The sequence below is a fragment of the Balaenoptera ricei genome, chromosome 15 (genome assembly GCF_028023285.1).
Source record: "Balaenoptera ricei isolate mBalRic1 chromosome 15, mBalRic1.hap2, whole genome shotgun sequence".
Lineage (NCBI taxonomy): Eukaryota > Metazoa > Chordata > Mammalia > Artiodactyla > Balaenopteridae > Balaenoptera > Balaenoptera ricei.
This window is the reverse complement of record NC_082653.1, coordinates 74482306-74501160: the sequence shown is the minus strand read 5'-3', so window position 1 is coordinate 74501160 and position 18855 is coordinate 74482306. Positions and strand designations below refer to the sequence as shown.

The 18855-nt window shown below is 41.6% G+C and overlaps 2 protein-coding genes across 11 annotated transcripts in view; both read right to left on the bottom strand.

Annotated features, from left to right (window-relative positions):
• CRCP (CGRP receptor component) overlaps positions 1 to 18855 on the bottom strand; it is a 79915-nt gene that overhangs the window by 33631 nt on the left and 27429 nt on the right. For 6 of the 10 annotated variants that reach the window (XM_059897686.1, XM_059897687.1, XM_059897688.1 and 3 more), the window contains 2 exons: positions 13085 to 13142; positions 5921 to 8033 (listed from right to left, as the gene is read on the bottom strand). In XM_059897686.1, coding sequence (XP_059753669.1) covers positions 7884 to 8033; positions 13085 to 13142 — 208 coding nt within the window. In that variant the 3' untranslated portion in view covers positions 5921 to 7883. Of the gene's footprint in view, positions 1 to 5920; positions 8034 to 13084; positions 13143 to 18855 lie in introns of those variants that run through there. The other 4 variants (XR_009497656.1, XR_009497655.1, XR_009497654.1 and 1 more) reach the window with 2 other exon arrangements.
• LOC132349390 (DAZ-associated protein 2-like) lies at positions 16917 to 17420 on the bottom strand. Its single transcript, XM_059897755.1, has 2 exons — positions 17282 to 17420; positions 16917 to 17038 (listed from the first exon to the last, which is right to left on the bottom strand). The coding sequence occupies exons 1-2, from the start codon at positions 17418 to 17420 to the stop codon at positions 16917 to 16919; spliced, it is 261 nt and encodes an 86-aa protein (XP_059753738.1).

Sequence of the window (18855 nt, the reverse complement as noted above, 5' to 3'; positions counted from 1 at the left end):
CCCACAATGTCTTGTTTTAGGTGTCTGTGAGTCTTATTCTACTGATTTTATAAGCAATTACTGTCACTTTCTACTGAGTTCCCCTGCAGAGATCCAATTAGGGGAAACAGAAAGTAGTTCTTCAGGCAGCTCCCAGACAAGTTAGAATATTGCAAATAAGGTTTGCTCTGCTCCCTCCAGTTTGAAGGAGGGAACTGAGAAATGGGCTTCTGTCTCCTCCAGAGCAAGATTGCCCAGAGGTGAGGAGACAAGGGTGAGCAAAAATTCCACAAAATTTTCTACCATTTTGAATGTCGCTTTTTCTTGATAGGCCATTCTTGGGTACTGTAGGCCTCTGACTGTTTTCCAGAGCTCCCACAAGCTCACTTTAGCTAGCTTTTTGTTGTTTTTAATGTCTCTGTTGGGGAACAAGAGGTTGGAGCTTCCTAGCTCTCCATTTTGCTCATGTCATATAAATTTTTTATTCTCAATGTCATAGGAAGACTTTCAGTTTTTGAGCTGAGGGTATGATGTAAAGAAAGACTATTTTAGGTATATTAAGTACAGACAGGGTACACAATGGATCAAGAGAAAACAGTGGAAGCATTAATTAACCTGTCTTATCTTGCATGCCATATGCAACTTGAGGTTTGACTCTATGGCCCAAGGATATAGCACTGAACCTGGCACATACTATATGCTCAACAAACCTTTGCTGAACCTAAAATTATAGCTAATGTGACTGAACACAGAATCCTCAAGCCAGCCCCATAGTGTGTGGCAGGTAAGACAGTCAAGACTAAACACACTCTAAGACTTCTGCATCATGCTAGTGGGTAGAATCTACACCAGGATTCAGCATGCCAGCTCTTGAAGCATCCATGGGAAGAGTGCAGATGTCCTACAGAACACACTGAGGACCTCATGAGGAAGATTATCGGTGGAGAGGGAACCTTCTCCTCCCCACTCTGGAACCATCTAACCAAGGATCAGCAAATTACAGATTACTGCCCAATTCTGTAAATAGTTGTACTGGAACACAGTCCCACTCATCTACATATTGTCCATGGCCGCTTTCATGCTGTAACAGCAGAATTAAGTAGTTGTGATGGTAATTTATGACCTGCAAAGGCTAAAATACTATCTGGCCCTTTACAGATGAGGCTTGCTGATCCCTGTTCTAAACAGTAGAGTGAAGTCTAAAGGGGCTAGAGGCTGCTGTGGATTACATAACATTTAATAAGGGCCTAAGATGACAGATAACTCAGTAGTCCACAGGAACCAACCAATGAAACTTAGTCACTTTCTTTTCAGGGAGAGAATACTTGGGTGGGTGGGGGGAACAGGGACAGGTTTCAACAAATGATGCTAGGATAAATGGATATCCACATGCGAAAGAATGAAGCTGGACTCCCTCCTCACACCATATACAAAAATAGCCTCAAATGGATTGAAGGCCTAAATGTATAAAATTTTTAGAAGTTACACAGGAGCAAATATTTATGACATTGGTTTAGGCAATGGATTCTTAGATATGAGGCCAAAATTAGAAGCAAAACAACAAAAAAGAGATATACTGGATTTCATCTAAATTAAAAACTTAGGTGCTCCAAAGGACACCATCAAGAAAGTGAAAAGACAACCCAAAAATGGGAGAAAATAACTGTATATCATATATCTGCCAAGGGCCTAGTATCTAGATTATATGAAGAAATCTTACAATTCAAAAATAAAGACAAACAACCCAATTAAAAATGGGCAAAGGAGAAGAGCAAAGCTAGGAGTCTGATGCTACATAACTTCAAGATTTAATACAAAGCTACAATAATCAAGGCAGTGTGATATTGGTGAAAGAATAGAAAACAGACCAATAGAACAAAATAGAGCCTAGAAACAGACCCACACAAAGAAAATCAACTGATCTTTGCCAAAGGAACAAAAGCAACTGAATGGAGAAAGGATAGTCTTTTCCACAAATGGTGCTGGAGCAACTGAATATTCACATGCAAAAATGAATGTAGGGACTTCCCTGGCAGTCCAGTGGTTAAGACTCCATGCAACCACTTCAGGGACAGCAGGTTTGATCCCTGGTCGAGGAACTAAATCCCACACGCCACGAGGCACAGCACCCTCCCCGCCCCTGTGGCTTTTGTAGACTTTTTACAAAAATTAACTCAAAATGGATCATAGACCTAAATGTAAAATGCAAAACTATAAAACTCCAAAAGCTAACACAGAAGAAAATCTAGGTGACCTTGGGCTTCATGATGACCTTTTAGGTACAATATCAAAAGCACGATCCATGAGGGAATTCCCTGGCAGTCTAGTGGTTAGGACTCTGCACTTCCAGTGCAGGGGGAGCAGGTTTGATCCCTGGTCAGGGAACTAAGATCCCACATGCCACGCAGTGAGGCCAAAAAAAAAAAAGCATGAACCATGAAAGAAAAAATGGATAGGATGGACTTCATTAAAATGAAAAGTTCTGCCCTGTGAAAGATACTGTTAAGAGAATGAAAAGAGAAGCCACAGAGACTGGGAGAAAAATATCCGTAAAACACATATTTGATAAAGAACTAGTTTCCAAAATATATTTTAAAAATCTCTTAAATCTCAACAACCTAACTAAAAAATGAGCAAGAGATCGGGACACTTCATCAAAAAAGACAGCGAGATGGCAAATAAACATATGAAAAGATGCTGAACATACGTCTTTAGGGAACTGCAAATTAAAACAACAATGTGGTAATATCACACACCTATTAGAGTGACCAAAATCCAAAACACTGACACCACCAAATTCTGGTGACGATGTGGAACAAAAGAAACTCTCATTCATGCTGGTGGTGATGCAAACTGGTACAGCCACTTTGGAAGACAATGTGGCAGTTTCTTATAAAGCTAAACATACTCTTACCATATGATCCAACTATCACACTCCTTGGTATTTACACAAATGAGTTAAAAACTTCTGTCCACACAAACCTGCACACAAATGTTTATAGCAGCTATTTTTGATAATTGCCAAAACTTGACGGTAACCAAGATTTCCTTCAATAGGTGAATGGATAAACAATCTGGTAGATGCAGACAATGGAATATTATTCAATACTAAAAAGAAATGAACTGTCATGCTATGAAATGACATGGAGTAACCTAAGTGAAAAATCCAATCTGAAAAGGTTACATACTGTATGATTCCAACTATACGACATTCTGAAAAAGGCAAAACTATGAAGACAGTGAAAAGGTCAGTGGTTGCCAACAATTTAGAGGAAGGGAAGGAGGGATGAATAGGTGGAACATAGGGTATTTTTAGGGCATTGAAAATATTCTGATGATACTGTAATGATGTCACATATAACATTATATATATAATATTACATATTTGTCAAAACCCATTCTAAGTATGCATTACTGCACCTTCTGCACTTACATTAGGTTCACAAAGAATGAACCTAATGTAAACTATGGACTTTTAGTAACGATGTACCAATACTGGCTCATCAGCTGTAACAAATGCACCACATTAATGCAAGATGTTAATAGGGGAAACTGTGTGTTGGGAGGGGTGGGGACAAGGGACTATAGAGGAACTCTCTCTACTTTCTGCTCAATTTCTCTGTAAACCTAAAACTCCTTGAAAAAACAAAATCTATTAATTTTTTAAGGTGCAAAGGATTTCAATAGGCATTTTTCCAAATAAGATATACAAGTGGCCAATAAGCACATGAAAAGATGCTCAACCTTAGTAGCCACTAGGGAAATACAAATCAAAACCACGAGATAGCACTTCACAAACACTAGGCTGGCTATAATCAACAAGAGGGACAATAACAAGTGAAAGATTGGATTCCATCTTTTTTGGCCAGGCTGCGCGGCTTGTGGGACCTTAGTTCCCTGACCAGGGATTGAACCCCGGCCATGGCAGTGAAAGCGCCGAGTCCTAACCGCTGGACCACCAGGGAATTCCCTGGATTCCATCTTGTGTTGTTGGTGGAAACATGAAATGGTACATGTACTATGGAAAACAGTTTGGTAGTTCATCAAAAAGTTAAACACAGGGACTGCCCTGGCGGTCCAGTGGTTAAGACTCTGTGCTTCCACTGCAGGGGGCATGGGTTTGATCCCTGGTTGGGGAACTAAGATTCCGCATGCCACAAGGCATGGCCAAAAAATTAATCTAAAAAAAAAAAAAAATTGTTAAACACAGAGTTACCATATGACCCAACAATTCCACTCCTAGGTATGTATATTCAAGAAAGGTAAACAGTCACAAAAAATTTATATATGAATGTTCACAGCAGCATATTCATAACAGCCAAAGAGTAGACACAACCCAAATGTCTATCAACTGATGAACTGATAAACAAAATGTGGTATATCCATTCAATGAAGTATTATTCAGCCATAAAAAGGAATGGTACAACACATTTGAGCCTTGAAAAAATTATGCTAAATGAAAGAAGTCAGATACAAGAGGCCATATACTGTATGATTCAATTTATATGAAATGTCCAAAATAGGCAAATACAGACAGACAGAAAGTAGAAAGTAGATTACTGGTTGTCAGGGACTATGGGTAATTGGGAATGACTGCTAACGGATATGGGGCTTCTTTTAGGGGTGATGAAACCATTCTGGAATTAGGTGGTAGTGATGATTGTATAATCTTGTGATTATACTCAAAACCACTGAGTGGTATATTTTAAAATGATAAATTTTATGGTATGTGAATTACATCTTTTTTTTTAAAGATTTTTTTGATGTGGAACATTTTTCTTTTTTTAAAGTCTTTATTAAACTTGTTACAACATTGCTTCTGTTTTATGTTTTGGCCCCTTGGCCACGAGGCACATGGGACCCCAGCTCCCTGACCAGGGAACAAACCCACACCCCCCGCATTGGAAGGCTAAGTGCAGCTTCCACTTGACTGCCAAGGAAGTCCCTGTGAATTATACCTTTATTTTTAAAATATGTAAAAGGATTTCTGGCCAGTTCTGGGCAGTTTTGCTTCCTTTTATCCCCTTAGTTCATTGTGTAATTAAATAAGATTGACGATCCTTTTCAGGGTATGTGGTCTGTTGTATAGTTTACTGAGAAATGATCCATTTACACGAGCAGTAATAAATTGGTTTCAGGGGAGAAAATGATTTAGCAAAGAATATACGGGAGGACTGATCCTCTCATCTCTCACTAGGGTATAAGCTCTTGAGAGCTGGTATGCTTACACAATGACTGATTAGGAAAACAGTACCCATTATTTTATGAACAAGCCTTGAATAAGTGGCAAGTCCTCTGAGGTGGTAGTGGGTCATACAGTAACTTTTAAGCAAAAAGAGGCAAGGAAATTATTTGGATAAACCTCTAAGTGAGAGTCAACTTCATCTTTTAAGAGTTCAGCGGTACCTTCTTGAAAGATCAATCCCCTCAGTGCTGCGTCTCCCAGAGTGACTGGACTGGGTGTCAGTCTCCATGTTTGGGACATAATTTAACTATCCACTATACATTTAATAACTTTCGCAGAGGCCAAGGACAACGTGTAAATAAACAGATTTTTTTTTTCTTTTTAAAGAATAAAACAGTCACCTGGTCAAAAACTGAAGCCATACAGAAGGACATAAAACGAAAAGCAAGTCTCATAGACTCCCAGCTCTCCTTTCCAGATATGATCCTGGTTAAGTTTCTTGTGTAAATTACAACCTTTTATTTCTGAAATGTTGATTACTAATGCTATGGGAATATTACAAAGACCATATTTCTTATAAAGGTTAAGTCTCCTAGAGCCTGTCTGACTTAATCAGAAACTTAATCAGAGGCTAAATTCAGGTCCCAAATAAAGAAACTTAAAATTTTCTTGAAATCCAACACAAAATTTAGATCTAAATAGATTCAACTTAAGAAAAAAATTAAAATTAAAAAAAATATATATATATGTTAGCTTTTAAGTCAGATTTCATTTTATTTCTTCCTATCCATGGCAAAACAAACTCTTCAAAGATTTATAAAAATAGCACAAGTTGGCAGTCATCTGCAAACAATTTATTATTAACTAATTAAGCCCTAAATCCATGAAGAAAAAGCACCTAACACACTCAAGGTCAAAATGAAACAAAAATAATACAAGCACATGCATGCCTTGACAAATCAACAGCTCCTGGTAAAATTCCTGATACTCAAAAGAGAGATTTAAAACATAAATGCCCTGGGCCTTTCTCCCCTTCTGAGATGGCCCACTCTCTGTCTGTGGAGTGTGTTTCTCTCTAAATAAATCCACTTCTTACCCATCACTTTGTCTCTCACTGAATTCTTTCTGTGATGAAAAATAAAAATAAAAATAAAAAAATAAATACCCTGTATGTGTATGGCTGATTCATTTTGTTGTGCAGTGGAGGCTAAGACAACACTGTAAAGCAACCATACTCCAATAAAAATTAATTTAAAAAAATATAAAATAAAAAATAAATGCCCTGTTAATTTCAATGTTGCCTGTAAGCAGATCTCAACTGATCTTTAGATGATAAGGTTAAGATGAACATAACTGCCTACTGGCAGGGGTGGTGGGGAGGCTGAAATAACCTGGGAATTCCAAGGGGTGGGAAGTAATCCAATAAACAGAAGCACTGAAAATGTGATCTTACAACACGAGTACCAATTTGAAAAATTAATGTCTATGGGCATTTTCTTCCCCAAATCGGGAGCAGAGTGAATATGGGAAATTAATTTTTAACAATATTCCTAGGATCTAAGGCAACTACATGTCTGGGGCTACTAAACTCTCCAAAGCCTGAATATTAACAAGTTCTTCACATGGTAATTATTCTAATATTTTAAATTCAAAAACTGATGCAACAGTCAACAAATTCAAATTCTTATTAATTAACCTCTAGCTCTTCATATTCCATCCACAAAAAGAGCTACATAACTGTACCTTCTTCATTTTTGGGTTTTTTTTGTTTTGAGCCACAATTTGCACCTTGTGGGATCTTAGTTCCCCGACCAGGGATTGAACCCATGCCCTCAGCAGTGAAAGTGCAGAGTCCTAACCACTGGAACCCCAGGGAATTGCCCTTTTTAAAAGATGCAAACAATTTGCCCATTGTGCAAATGAAGCTCACCTGGCTTCAACAGGCACAGCCTGTCACAGGGCAGGAAACTGAAGGTATTCAGAAAGGCAGGAGACACGGTCATTCAGTCTGGAGTGCCTCTTTTCAACTGGAGTGAGCTGGTGCCCTAACATTTAAGACTAATTAGTGAGCTGTAAACAAAGCCCATGCCAGCAGAGGAAAGGGGCCTTTAGACCTGATGAAGAGTTGTCCAGGCCGTTCTCTTCTTATCTCTGCTGTTCTCAAGGAAAAGATTCCTCTAAGGTGAGCCAAGTTCAGTGGCTCATTTTAACTTAGAGCAACTATTTGCTGCTTTGGGAGTTTTTAGCCATCTAACAGGATTCTCGTAACTCAGCTCTCATCCTAGCAGGGCTCTGCATGCCTGCCTCGGAAGCTCCCGGGGAAGCAGATGAAATTAATTAGGATATAGCCCATCAAAGCCAGTGCAAGTATTTTACCAGCTGTGTACAGGGACCTTCCCACAACCATGGCAAAGGCCACAGAAGAAATATTTTTACCACAGAGAGTTCCACAGTATTGTCCTCTTGGACTCACTCTTCCTCTCTTTAGCTCTCTGCCCTGACAACCTCAGCCTATCCACCATGTTTCTTCTTTCAGAGGCACAAGGATTTCTTTTTAGCTTATTTTTGAGAAAGGCTTATTTTTGTGGTTTACCCAACTAACCAGGAAATCAGGCCTGTTGGGATAGAAGGTAAAACCAAATAAATAATCCTCTGAATGTCTGGGAAGTGGCTGCTGGGCCTTTCAACTTCACGAGACACTTGGGCCAGTTGTGCTCTTCTATGCTGGGTCCTCTTCGTCCATTGTCATGTCATCGTTGGTATTTTGCTTCTGCTCAGCCTCTGGCCCCGCAGGGAGGATGCTTGTGACGGTGTGGAGCAGAGCTTCTATCTGCTCCTCTGTCAGCCGTTCTTCACTCTCCTCCACCATCTGCAGAAGGAAAGAAAACCCTCCAGGAGTTACAATGGGGCCTCACAGACAGGGCCCTGCCCATGTTGTTCCTGGTCCCGGCCCAGCCCCTCAGCACAGAGCTCAGGGCCTAGCTCCTGAGCTGCCCGGGGTCTCTAGGTCCTTTTCATCTTGGCTCCACAGGAGTGAGAAGCCAGCTCAAATTCCAGCGTAAGCCGATGTGGCCGCTCCAAACGGGTCAGTGAAAAAAGTGAGTTGCACGTTAGCATTTTTCCTTAAAAAGCAAAGCCTAACAGTTCTCTACTCACACACACACACACACACACTCATACACACACACACACATACACACACACACGAATATGCTGTTTATGCAAAGAAAACTCACCTCTGGGGAGTGAAATGGCATTTTATATACTTTTGTATATCACAACAAGCCCATCTGTAACTTATGAATAGTATCAACAACTCATTTGATGACTGCCCACTATGTGCCAAATGGCCTGTATATTTTTTCTAATCCTCATTACTACCACCACTGACAAGACCTGTCAGGGAGCTCTTGTGCCTGGCACTGCGCCTTGCACTTCACACCCATTATTTCTTTTAAACCTCACAGCAAGCCCAGCAAAGGGCAGAACTACAATCCCAAGCCAGACCTGCCCATCTCTAACACCTACAATCTAACACACACCCCGTGGCCTTGGTCATCTCCTGGGAATGCAGAACAGGAGTCCGATGAGTGATGGCTGGGAAACAATCTCCCACCGCCCCATCAAAGGTCCACTTAGAGCCCAGTTTCTGACATGGTCCTGGATATCTGAACACACAGATGATATCCACAATTTGTAGCCTCACCTCTAATTCTCAATATGTTAATTAATACAAACATGATGTCATCAACCACCTCTGTAAAAGCAGTATGCAGGCGGTCAAGTTACTTAACCACGCTCACTTGGTGGCATTAGCCATCTATCACAAATAGCTTTCTCAGTTAAAGGTGTCCAGGGTCCTACCCTATGGCATAACAATCTCTGAAATCTGGCAACTAAGACCAAAAGGAATTTCAGAAAGAAATCCTGGCAGATTTAAGTAAAGCATGATGACAAGCTTGGCTCACAATCCTCAAAAGGACTTCAGTCTGACTGCCTAGCTTCACAAACAACAGTACAGAAGCTAAAGAAGCCAGGTGACATGCCCAAGATCAAAGTCCTGGCAAACCACTGGTCTCTTCATTCACCTCAGTCCAAAAATGTTTCTACAACTAGAGAATAATCCTGGGTGTTCTAGAGTAAAGATGCAGAGTGAACCAATGGGGCTTCTTCCCATCATACTGTGAAATAAAATGACCATATTCTAAAGATTCAAAGGCTCCATGTAACTTCTCTACTGAACAAGAAACAATCCTCAAATGCCCACTTTTACAATCAGACATGTAAAATTACGGTCTGTAAAAGGAAATACTCTAACATACACTGCCTCCAAAGAATGAAGGAGGAGGAAGGAGGGATATATCTGACTTGATAATTTAATCTTGAGGAAAAAATGATCTCTATTTGGGAGAAAAATGTCTCCAAGTTTATGAATAACTGGCACACACAGTTGATGATGAACTGTTTCCTCAGGGGAAGAGGGTGAAGGAGACTTAGACTGTCGTTAGACCAGTGACAACCTCCCTCCATTATCTGTGCTCCACAGTAGACCAGGGGTTTCCCACAATCACTGCCACCAGAGCTTCTCTTCTCAAGGATGCTGTAGATAAAATGAGGACAATTTACAGACAAGTACATGGAGGCTCAGCATCACAAGGAAAACGTCATCTGTATCTCACAGCAAGCAGTGCAAGGTCTTTTGAGACTTTGAGTCCCAGCTCCTTCTAGAATACCACAGCCTCAAGTAAGAGGTTTCTATCATTTCCTCTCTTAGAGACATTGTATGGCACACCAGAGTCCACTGGTTTGAAAGAGTTTGGTTGTGTGACCTCTGAGGGGTCTTTTTAGAAAACCAAACAGAGAGGATTTTGACAGGCCACCTTCTTGCATCCCAATCTCTGGGTCTGACAGATCCAGTTTCAGCTAGGTGTGTTCTTAGCAACAGGGCTGACAAGCTTTACTAATTTTGCCAAATTTGCCGAGAGCAGAAGCTTTTATAAGAAAACAACCCTCAGGGATAATTAGAGTCGGGAAATTTTCTTTCCCAGTCACAGGAAGAAAACCTGAGCCTATACTAAGCAGAATGAAATATACACAAAAAAGAAGCTTGCAGAAACCAAAAACTTACTAACCCCTCTTGGATGACTAGAGTAAATAATAACTACATTATTCCTCACCTTTTCTTTCCAACACAGAAGAAACAGAGCCCAAATAAAGAAATGCAAAGCACCGTCTCAACATTCCCAAACATTAAAGGGTTCAAGTTGTTCTGAATATAAGGGCAAATGAAATGTAAAAATACAAAGTTTTTGTAGGCAGGTCAACATAAACGATACATTTTTTATCATAGATGAAGATCACACTGGTTATCAGGGCTGTCAGACTGGGCTGCTGCATTCCAGAAACGGTTGCTTCTCACTCTAAGCTGCCAAGCCCAACCTCCTACTTTCCTCAAAACAACGCAAAGTCTAACAGCAACAGACACTTCTAGCTATCTGACCCAGAACGGTTCACTTAACCTCTATATATTCTGAGTTTTTCTAAAGTAAAACAAAAGTAACGCCTACAGTAAGGACCAAAGGAGAACATAATTTAAGCCATGGAACTATGTAATTCAAGCCTTTTTACAATCACTAAATTACAATAGGCACAGATGGTAGTGCTGTTCAGGACAGTGGCCTGTGAGGTCAGGGGGTTCACGGTCCTGTCTTTAGGCCAGAGGACTCACAAATGGTCCCAAATGAATATATAGCAGGGCATGGCAGATGTCACAGAGCTGGTGGCTTCCTCATTTCCTCACACATAGCAGGCAGCTGGCTGTGGATCTGAGGATTACAACAAATCATGGCTGAAGTTGAAATGAAAAAAAGAAGCTTCAGTCTCCAAAAGTGAATCCTGACAAATGCTGAATGTTGGGATTACTTCTGGACCCAGGGAGAATAAATGGCTGTAAGGTTAACACAGGGATATTCTCAAGTCCTTTGCACTTTCCACTCTAGGGAAAACCTCATTTCTTATCCCTTTCTGGTGAGAAGAGACACTGCTACAAATCTTGATAAATGATTTGCTAACCCTTTGTAGCCAAATCCCAGGCTGGGAAAAATCTGGCCAAAAAACGGTCCCACTGCTGGGAAATAACACACCCAGTTTTTAACAAGGCCTATCTACCTGTGGAAAGGGGATGCCACACACACCTTTCTCCTCACCATGTAGAAGCACATGGCTTGGAGGAACAGAGTAAGGCTTCTGAATCAGACAGACCCATTCAGCCACTCACTAACCAAGACTATGGTGAGGGCATTATAGGTGACATATACAAAGCCCCTGGCACCAAGTCTGGCATAGAGCAGGCAATCTTAATAGCAGCTAATCTTACCAGGTAATGAGAGCTTTCTACAGGCTCTGGGATGAGGTCATGCTAATCCTCCTCATCTCTTCTCTCCATCTGTCATTAAGCCATGAATAACATATGTTGCTGATTAAAGTTGGAGGAGACATGACATGTGATCCTTAACCCAGAAGGACAGGGATTAGTTTCTTGCTGTTTTGTTTTTTCTCTTTTTTAGCTGAATCTCCAACATAGTCGAAAGCATCAGAATAATGAGGATATAAAAAAAAAAGGATTTCTGTTTAGCCTGAAGGCCAGTTCCCCCAGAAAGGTACCCTTTATGGAAGGAATTCTTCTAATTTAATTTTGGGTGCATTTTGAAGGGGAGAAACAAAATGCTGAGAAGACAGTAAAAGTTTTAGTCAAAAATTAAATACCCCACGATCCTTTTAAAAAAAGGTTTTTTTGTTTTGTTTTTAAGCAACTCTAAATATCAGAGGTATTTTGGGCCATTTTCTTCTACATTTTTCTGAAGGAAATTTGACAAAGAGCTAAATACTTCTAAAACTGACTTTGAAAACTGCTTTATTCTCATTTTATTAATTCTCCAGCCAAACTTTTCTTTTACTCGCAGTTGAATGGCCTGCCTAATATTTGGAGCTTAACAGTACTCTCTGCCCTGTACACGGAAGGAAAGCGCGGCACATGCCAGTACAGCAACCACTGGGCCTGCACCACTAGGCCTCATCTTCACACTCTCCTTATACCAGCTCTGCCTTTTACTGTGGCTTCCCCAATTCTAAAGCTTTATGCTGTGACTGCAGTCTAGACTTTGCACGTGTTGAGGTTCCACTGAATGGTTTCATGCGGGGAAACATGATGATCAAATGTGTGGCTTTAGAAAGTGAACTCTGATCGTGGTGTAGAAGATGGACAGGAGGGGGCTGGCCTGGAGGCAGGGAGAACGGTGAGAGGACAGGCGCAAGAGCCAAGCTGAGAACAATTACAGGAATTAACGCAGTGCAGTACAGAGAGAAGAAAGACCAAGAGGAGGGAGAAGCAAGAGAACCCGGGACTGACTGACTAACTAGGAGATAAAGGGAAGGGAATGACTTCTGGGCTTCTAGCTTGGGACACTGAGCCAGGAGGGTAAGAGAGAGCGAGCATGCGGGAAAGTGCACACGCACTCCATTAACCAAGAGAAGATACAGGAAGAGGAGGTTAAAGGGTGGGAGTGGGGGGAGATAAAACACCAGAGTCATGTCGAATCTCATGTTTTTACCTGGTTGGCAATAACCTCTGCAGGGAAGCAATGGGCAGAATGGTGTAGGACACAGGGGAGACAAAGAGCTGCCAAGTCATAGCCCCAGACCCGACAGAAGGAATTGAATTTTCTCCAGTCTTTCCCTTTCCCGAAGTCCATACTAACTAGCATCAAATTGGTGAGGTTTCTTTTCACTTACAGAATGGGTGGTCTGGCAGTCTTTTCAAGTAATGGCAGTTCCTGGCTTGTCTGAGCTCGGCCTTTAGGACCCTTTCTACGTCTCAGACCCAGAAACTAACCCGCCCAAATTCAAGTCTCCTTCACTCACCAGCTGGATCTCAACAGCAGTCACCGGCCTGTGATTCAACAGCTGAAGCTTTTCAGCTCTGTCAAAAGAAAAGTACAGAGCATTTAAAACTCTCATACCCCTAAGGATTTTGAGTCTTGACCAAGCTATTTAGAGAACACTTTGTCAGATAACAAATGGAAGAACAACTTGGAACATGGCCCTCAGTTTCTTCAACTGTAAAACGAAAGAATGGGAGTAAGAGAGTCCTATATCAGTGACTGTTACTCAAGGGCACAAATGTGTATTAGAATCCTAATGGTACAGAGGCTTGGATTACAAGAAATGCATTGATAGCAGATAGCACAGGTGTAGTTTTAATAAATTTTATTTGGAAAATGTGAATAATGCTTTCTTAATCCAAATTATAGAAAGTAAAAGATTGACAAAATCATCTTGGTTGGTCATCACTTAGAAACGGTTGAGAATTCCTTTTTGAGATTAAGATTAAATGTTATTCAGACTTGGCCTGTTATCTTAGTAAACAAAAACAAGGACTCTAAGGGGACAGGAGTTAATACACAGTAGTATAAGACACAGTCTTCTGCCCTCAAAGAGCTTACAATCCAGTTGGGGAAAGAAGACAAATACAAGCAAATTTCAACAAAAGATTTAAGTAATAGTGAAGATACTTGTTATCATCTGTCACAATTTACAGCTCCTTGCTGAAGGGGTGATTGAAATGTGTGGACTCTCAAAGATGACAGGACTTGAAAGAAAGCGGCTTCAATTACCACCCCTGTGCAGGTGACAATTTCTACATTTCTCTCTCAATCTGACCCTGGAGCTCCAGCTTCATCTTTCTTTCTTTCTTTTTTTAAAAATATTTTATTTATTTATTTATTTATTTATTTATTTATTTAGTTGCAGCAGGCGGGCTCCTTAGTTGTGGCATGTGAACTCTTAGTTGCGGCACTCATGTGGGATCTAGTTCCCTGACCAGGGAACAAACCCGGGCCCCCTGCATTGGGAGCACAGAGTCTTACCCACTGCACCACCAGGGAAGTCCCTCCAACTTCATCTTTCAATTCAATAAACAATTCTGGAATAAAGTGATGAGTAAGCCACAATTCCCACAGCCAGGTGTTTGGGGAAGCAGTACCAGTTACCTGGTTCTCCCTAAGCCTTGGTTTCACCACCTGTCAAACAGGAATGACAACAGTACTTACTGATCTCATAAGGAGATTATGAGGGATGAAAATCTTACCATTTATAGCAGGAGCAGCTACCATTTACTGCTTACCTTCCATACAGCAAGCACATTTAACCCTCAGACTTGACATTGAGACGGTAAAGAAATACTTTGTCCAAGGTTACACAGCTAGTAAATGGCAGAGCTGGGACTCTGCCATGAAAGCCCATGTCCTTAACCATTCATAGTGTTCATAATGACGACTCACACAGTAATTTCCCCGTAAATGGTAGTCATAGTAAGGCAGTTGTAGTTAAACTCTACTCCTCAGAGTCCCCCAAACATTTACTCTAGACTTCATAGAGGAGACGACTCTTGCACTGGGCCCTTAAGGATTCTCTAGGCAAAAAGGATAAGAGGAATGGGCGGTCAGGGAAGGAACAGTACAACTAAACACCCAGAAGAACAAAGATTCATGGAGTTTCAGGAAATGGCTGCTAGAGAGGCTGTGGGACACAGGTTGAAAGAGTCATCTGGGACAAGGCCACAAACAGCCCTGACTACCAAGAGGCCAGATGTTACTCTGTAGACACTGGAGAGCAAACGAGGGAAGGAGTGACTTGCTGGGTCTAGAAAACCTGAGAAAATGGAGGCAGAGACACTGTAATACTCAAAAGTTGTGCAGCTGGGCAGCGGCAGCAGCAGCAGCAGGAAAGGAAATGAGAGTCTGGACCTGTGAAATGCTCCTGGTCACCCTCAGGTACAGTCAACAGGACCTGACAACTGCCTAGGTTGGGTCGGGGGGTGGGGTGAAGGAAATGGGAGAGTTAAGGCTTACTGTCAGATGTTTAGCCTGTTTGGAAAAAATGTATTAATTGAAAATTTGAATTTGAGTTTGTGGTACTTTTGGGACCACAATGAAGAGGTCTCTGTTGAACAGCCTGTCTAGTTTTAGTTCTAGTTTGGTCTAGAATTAAAGAAAAAGATCAGAGCTGGCTTTATTATCAAGGAGTTATGTGAAACCACGAGAGTGGAAATCGTAGTCCAGAGACCAGCTGCTGAGTAAATGAAGACCCAGACAGAACACCGTAAAACACCTCCATTCAAGGGGCCGGGAGAGAAAGCAGGAAAGGAGCAAGGAGCGAAAAGAGAAAAAGAAAACTTAGGAGAGTGGTGTGATGGAAACCAAGAGAGGAAAAGTTCAAGACAGAGGGTATTATCAACAATGTCAAATACTGAAGAGAGGAAAGTAGGTTGATGGTAGAGAAGTCACTGGATTTGCCAAAAAGGAGGGCACTGGTGGCCTGGGCAAGTAGTTCAGTGGAATAACGGTTAAGGTGACAACTGGATTGTGGGGACTGGGGAAGAACTGTGGAGGAAATACCTTTTTTTTTCTTTGTAATTCAATTATCATCACCTTATTCAAATCTTCAAAAGTCTTTATTCTACATTTTTAGTATAAAAAACCCACAAGACAGATGCACCACAGTGCAGCTAGAGACATACAACACTGAACTTCCACAACAGTCAAACATAACATGTAGAGAACACAAAATTTAGGTGAACTGAAATTATAAGATAAAATAAAATCCAATTTCAGAAAACAAAAATCAAAAGATTAAGGATCCCGAAATATTCTTAGCCCTAGTGAGATTTCACTGGACTCAAGTCATTTTGGAGTGAGACATTCACAATATGACCCCATTAACCCAGCTTAGGAATTCTTGGGAGCCACGAGTGGCCACGTCAGGCACTCTGACAATAAATTGTAACCAATTTGTGATCTGAAAACTCCCCTTAATTTGGCTCTAAAGTCATCAGGCTTTTCAAAGGCATCCTCCTTGTTGCCCCTCTTATTTTAAACTGTTTTCAGTACAGTTTGTATTGATATGCTTTGATATCAGGAAAAGTTCAGTTTTTCTGGCACCAAAGCAAATTTGGGTTTGGTTCATGTATAAAGAGATGATCTTTAAGGAGGGTCCAAAGGCACTCTCCACTTCTGCCTAAGGAGATCCAAAGTGGAAATAAAGGGGTCTGTGCTTAGGGCACAGAGGGGGTCTCAGAGGATCCTTGTAAAAGACTAGTTAAAAGATGACAAGTGGGAGAAGTGCAAGGAGAGAAGGAAATGGGTCTGACTGCTTTCTGTCCTGCACCACTGATTCAATGGAGACTGGTGGGAGGGAATGGAAGACTAGGGTAAAGGGTGGGATTAGGGCAAAGGGTGGAAAGGAAAAGGCAGACAACCAATGTGTTTCATTTATAACAAGTAATAAAAATCAAAGACTTACAGGAGATTAAAGACCAATCAGAATAATCTGGAAACTTTAATCAGAAGATCAAAGTCTTCTCCAAACCTAATTTCATGTTTTATTACTAAAAGCAAAGACCAGTATGGTACAGTATTACTCCAGAGAAACTAAAGGAAGGTCCCTAGGGCTGCTTCACTCACATTCATTTTATGAATGGATACCATCCCCCCCATCAAAATGCTTCAGGGCGGTAATGCTACTACTATATGTATGGTTTCTTACTAAGTTTGAAAAGTGACTGAAAGTTTGGACACCAGAAAGACACCTCAACAACATGTGTCTAAACCGCAACTTCAGGTTAATGTTGACTAAAGCAGTTATATTGTGAGAAGCTATGTGATGTCTTTCCTGGCACAGAGGTGGCCTTGGTTCCTCACCGGATGGTGCAGTCACCATCTGAGCCACCCATGGAGAAGTTTCTCTTCCACTGAGTTACAAGGACATGGGCTCCCTGCATGACGGCAAGCTGTGCAGTGCCGGGAGGGTACCCGGTGGTGTAGGAGGAATCGTGCCAGCAGTAGCCTCAGCTCCGAATCTGGCACCTTCATCACACCCTCCTCCCACCGGCGCTGTTGGACCAGCTGGAGATGGGACCAACCAGATACTAAGCCATGGGGACTCTGCAACCTAAAAGGCCAACGGCCACAGACTGGGCCATGGGAAGATACCGTGAGGTGCCAGGAAAAGCAGCTGACACGGTGGGGACTGTGGCAGCCCCTGGGTGCACAAAGCTCGGATGGCAGACCTCTGAGCAGGCAGGTGAAGCATCAGTACAGGGTGGAACCTGAGGAAGATGCAAGGTCTGAGGGCACACCGGATTCCCAGGAGGCTGCGCAGGGTAGGCTGGCTGTGGTGGATACTGACCCCTGCCATTCATGGAGGCTGTGGGTCTGGTTCAGCTCAGTGTCATGGACAGAAATGACCTCTTGACAGGATAGAAGTAAAAAAAGCAATTATGGCCTGAGGAGAGCAGGTTCTGAAGGGAAACTGAAGCATGTTTGTCGGCTAAGAACACAAGCAGGTGGAGAGGCTGAAATTACAGGAGAGAAAGGGAAAGACCCTCAAAAAAACAAAAGTTCAAAGTTTCTGTGAAAAGGCTCATGTTTCACTGAGATCACAGCAATGGGGAAAGAAAAAGCAAACTTAAGGAGATGTGAAGGGAAATGAGTTCATTTTGGATAGTTTTCTCAGTGAAGCAAAAGTGAGGTCACCATCTGAGAGGTCTGGACGTGAAGAGGGTTAACAGGACTAAAAGCTGCAGAGAATCGAGTAAGGAGGAGACTAGGAATAAGACTAGGAATAAGCAAGTAGCCTTGAAGGACAAGCTGAGTTGCAAAATATGAATCCTCACTCAAAACACAATTATTTATTTTAACCATCATCATCCAACAGCATGAATAAAGAATAAAGAGTAGGAAAAGACATAGCTGAATAAATGAACATCTCAGCTACAAATCAATCAAAGCAACAGAACTCAGTTTATTGAACAGTCATTATCCTGCCAGGCTCTGAAATGCTGGAAATGTTCCTACAGTTGCAAAAAGGATAAGTCTTCTACCGACAAAATCATTCACAGCTACTCCCTGAAAAACCCCAACCTGTAGTCAAACCAACCAGTCAAGTTCTCTGCTCTGCACCCCCAGGAGCTGAGCCCTGCTGAAGTCAAGTCCCAGAACCACACGTACTGCAGGTGCCAGTTTTGGGGGCGGGGGTTACAAACATGCCCCCCGACTTCATAATCAGGCTTATTTTTATCATCTCTACTTTCTCTCCTTCACTTAATTCACTGCACTTTAGCTCCCACCCCAACTGATCACCAAAACTGTTCTCATTAAAGGGCGCAGGGAGCTCCATGCTGACCACTCTTTTTTTTTTAAATAATAAATTTACTTATTTTGGGCTGCGTTGGGTCTTCGTTGCTGCACATGGGTTATTTACAGACCTGGGTCTCGAAGGCAAGTCCTTCTACTCCTGGCAGACACGGCTGTACATCCTAAGGAGATCTCAGGATGAGACCTGGGGCTGCAAGCCAGGCTGCACTTCTTAAGAAAAAAGTACCTCAAGCAAAAAATTTAAATGATTAGAGAACCAAATGCCTTGGGGAATTAACATGCTACAGGAAAAAATGACATAGGACTTAGTGTCAAAGTGATTTTAAGCTGAGTCTCAAAACTACCATTTTGCTGAATAAAGCTATAAAGTCAAATAAAACATGGTTCCTACCAAACCCTCAAGAACTCTAGCAATGGAGGCTTTCAAGCAAATTAATGCAGCTCCAGCTTGTACTACTAGAACCAGACCACTTAAGGGCT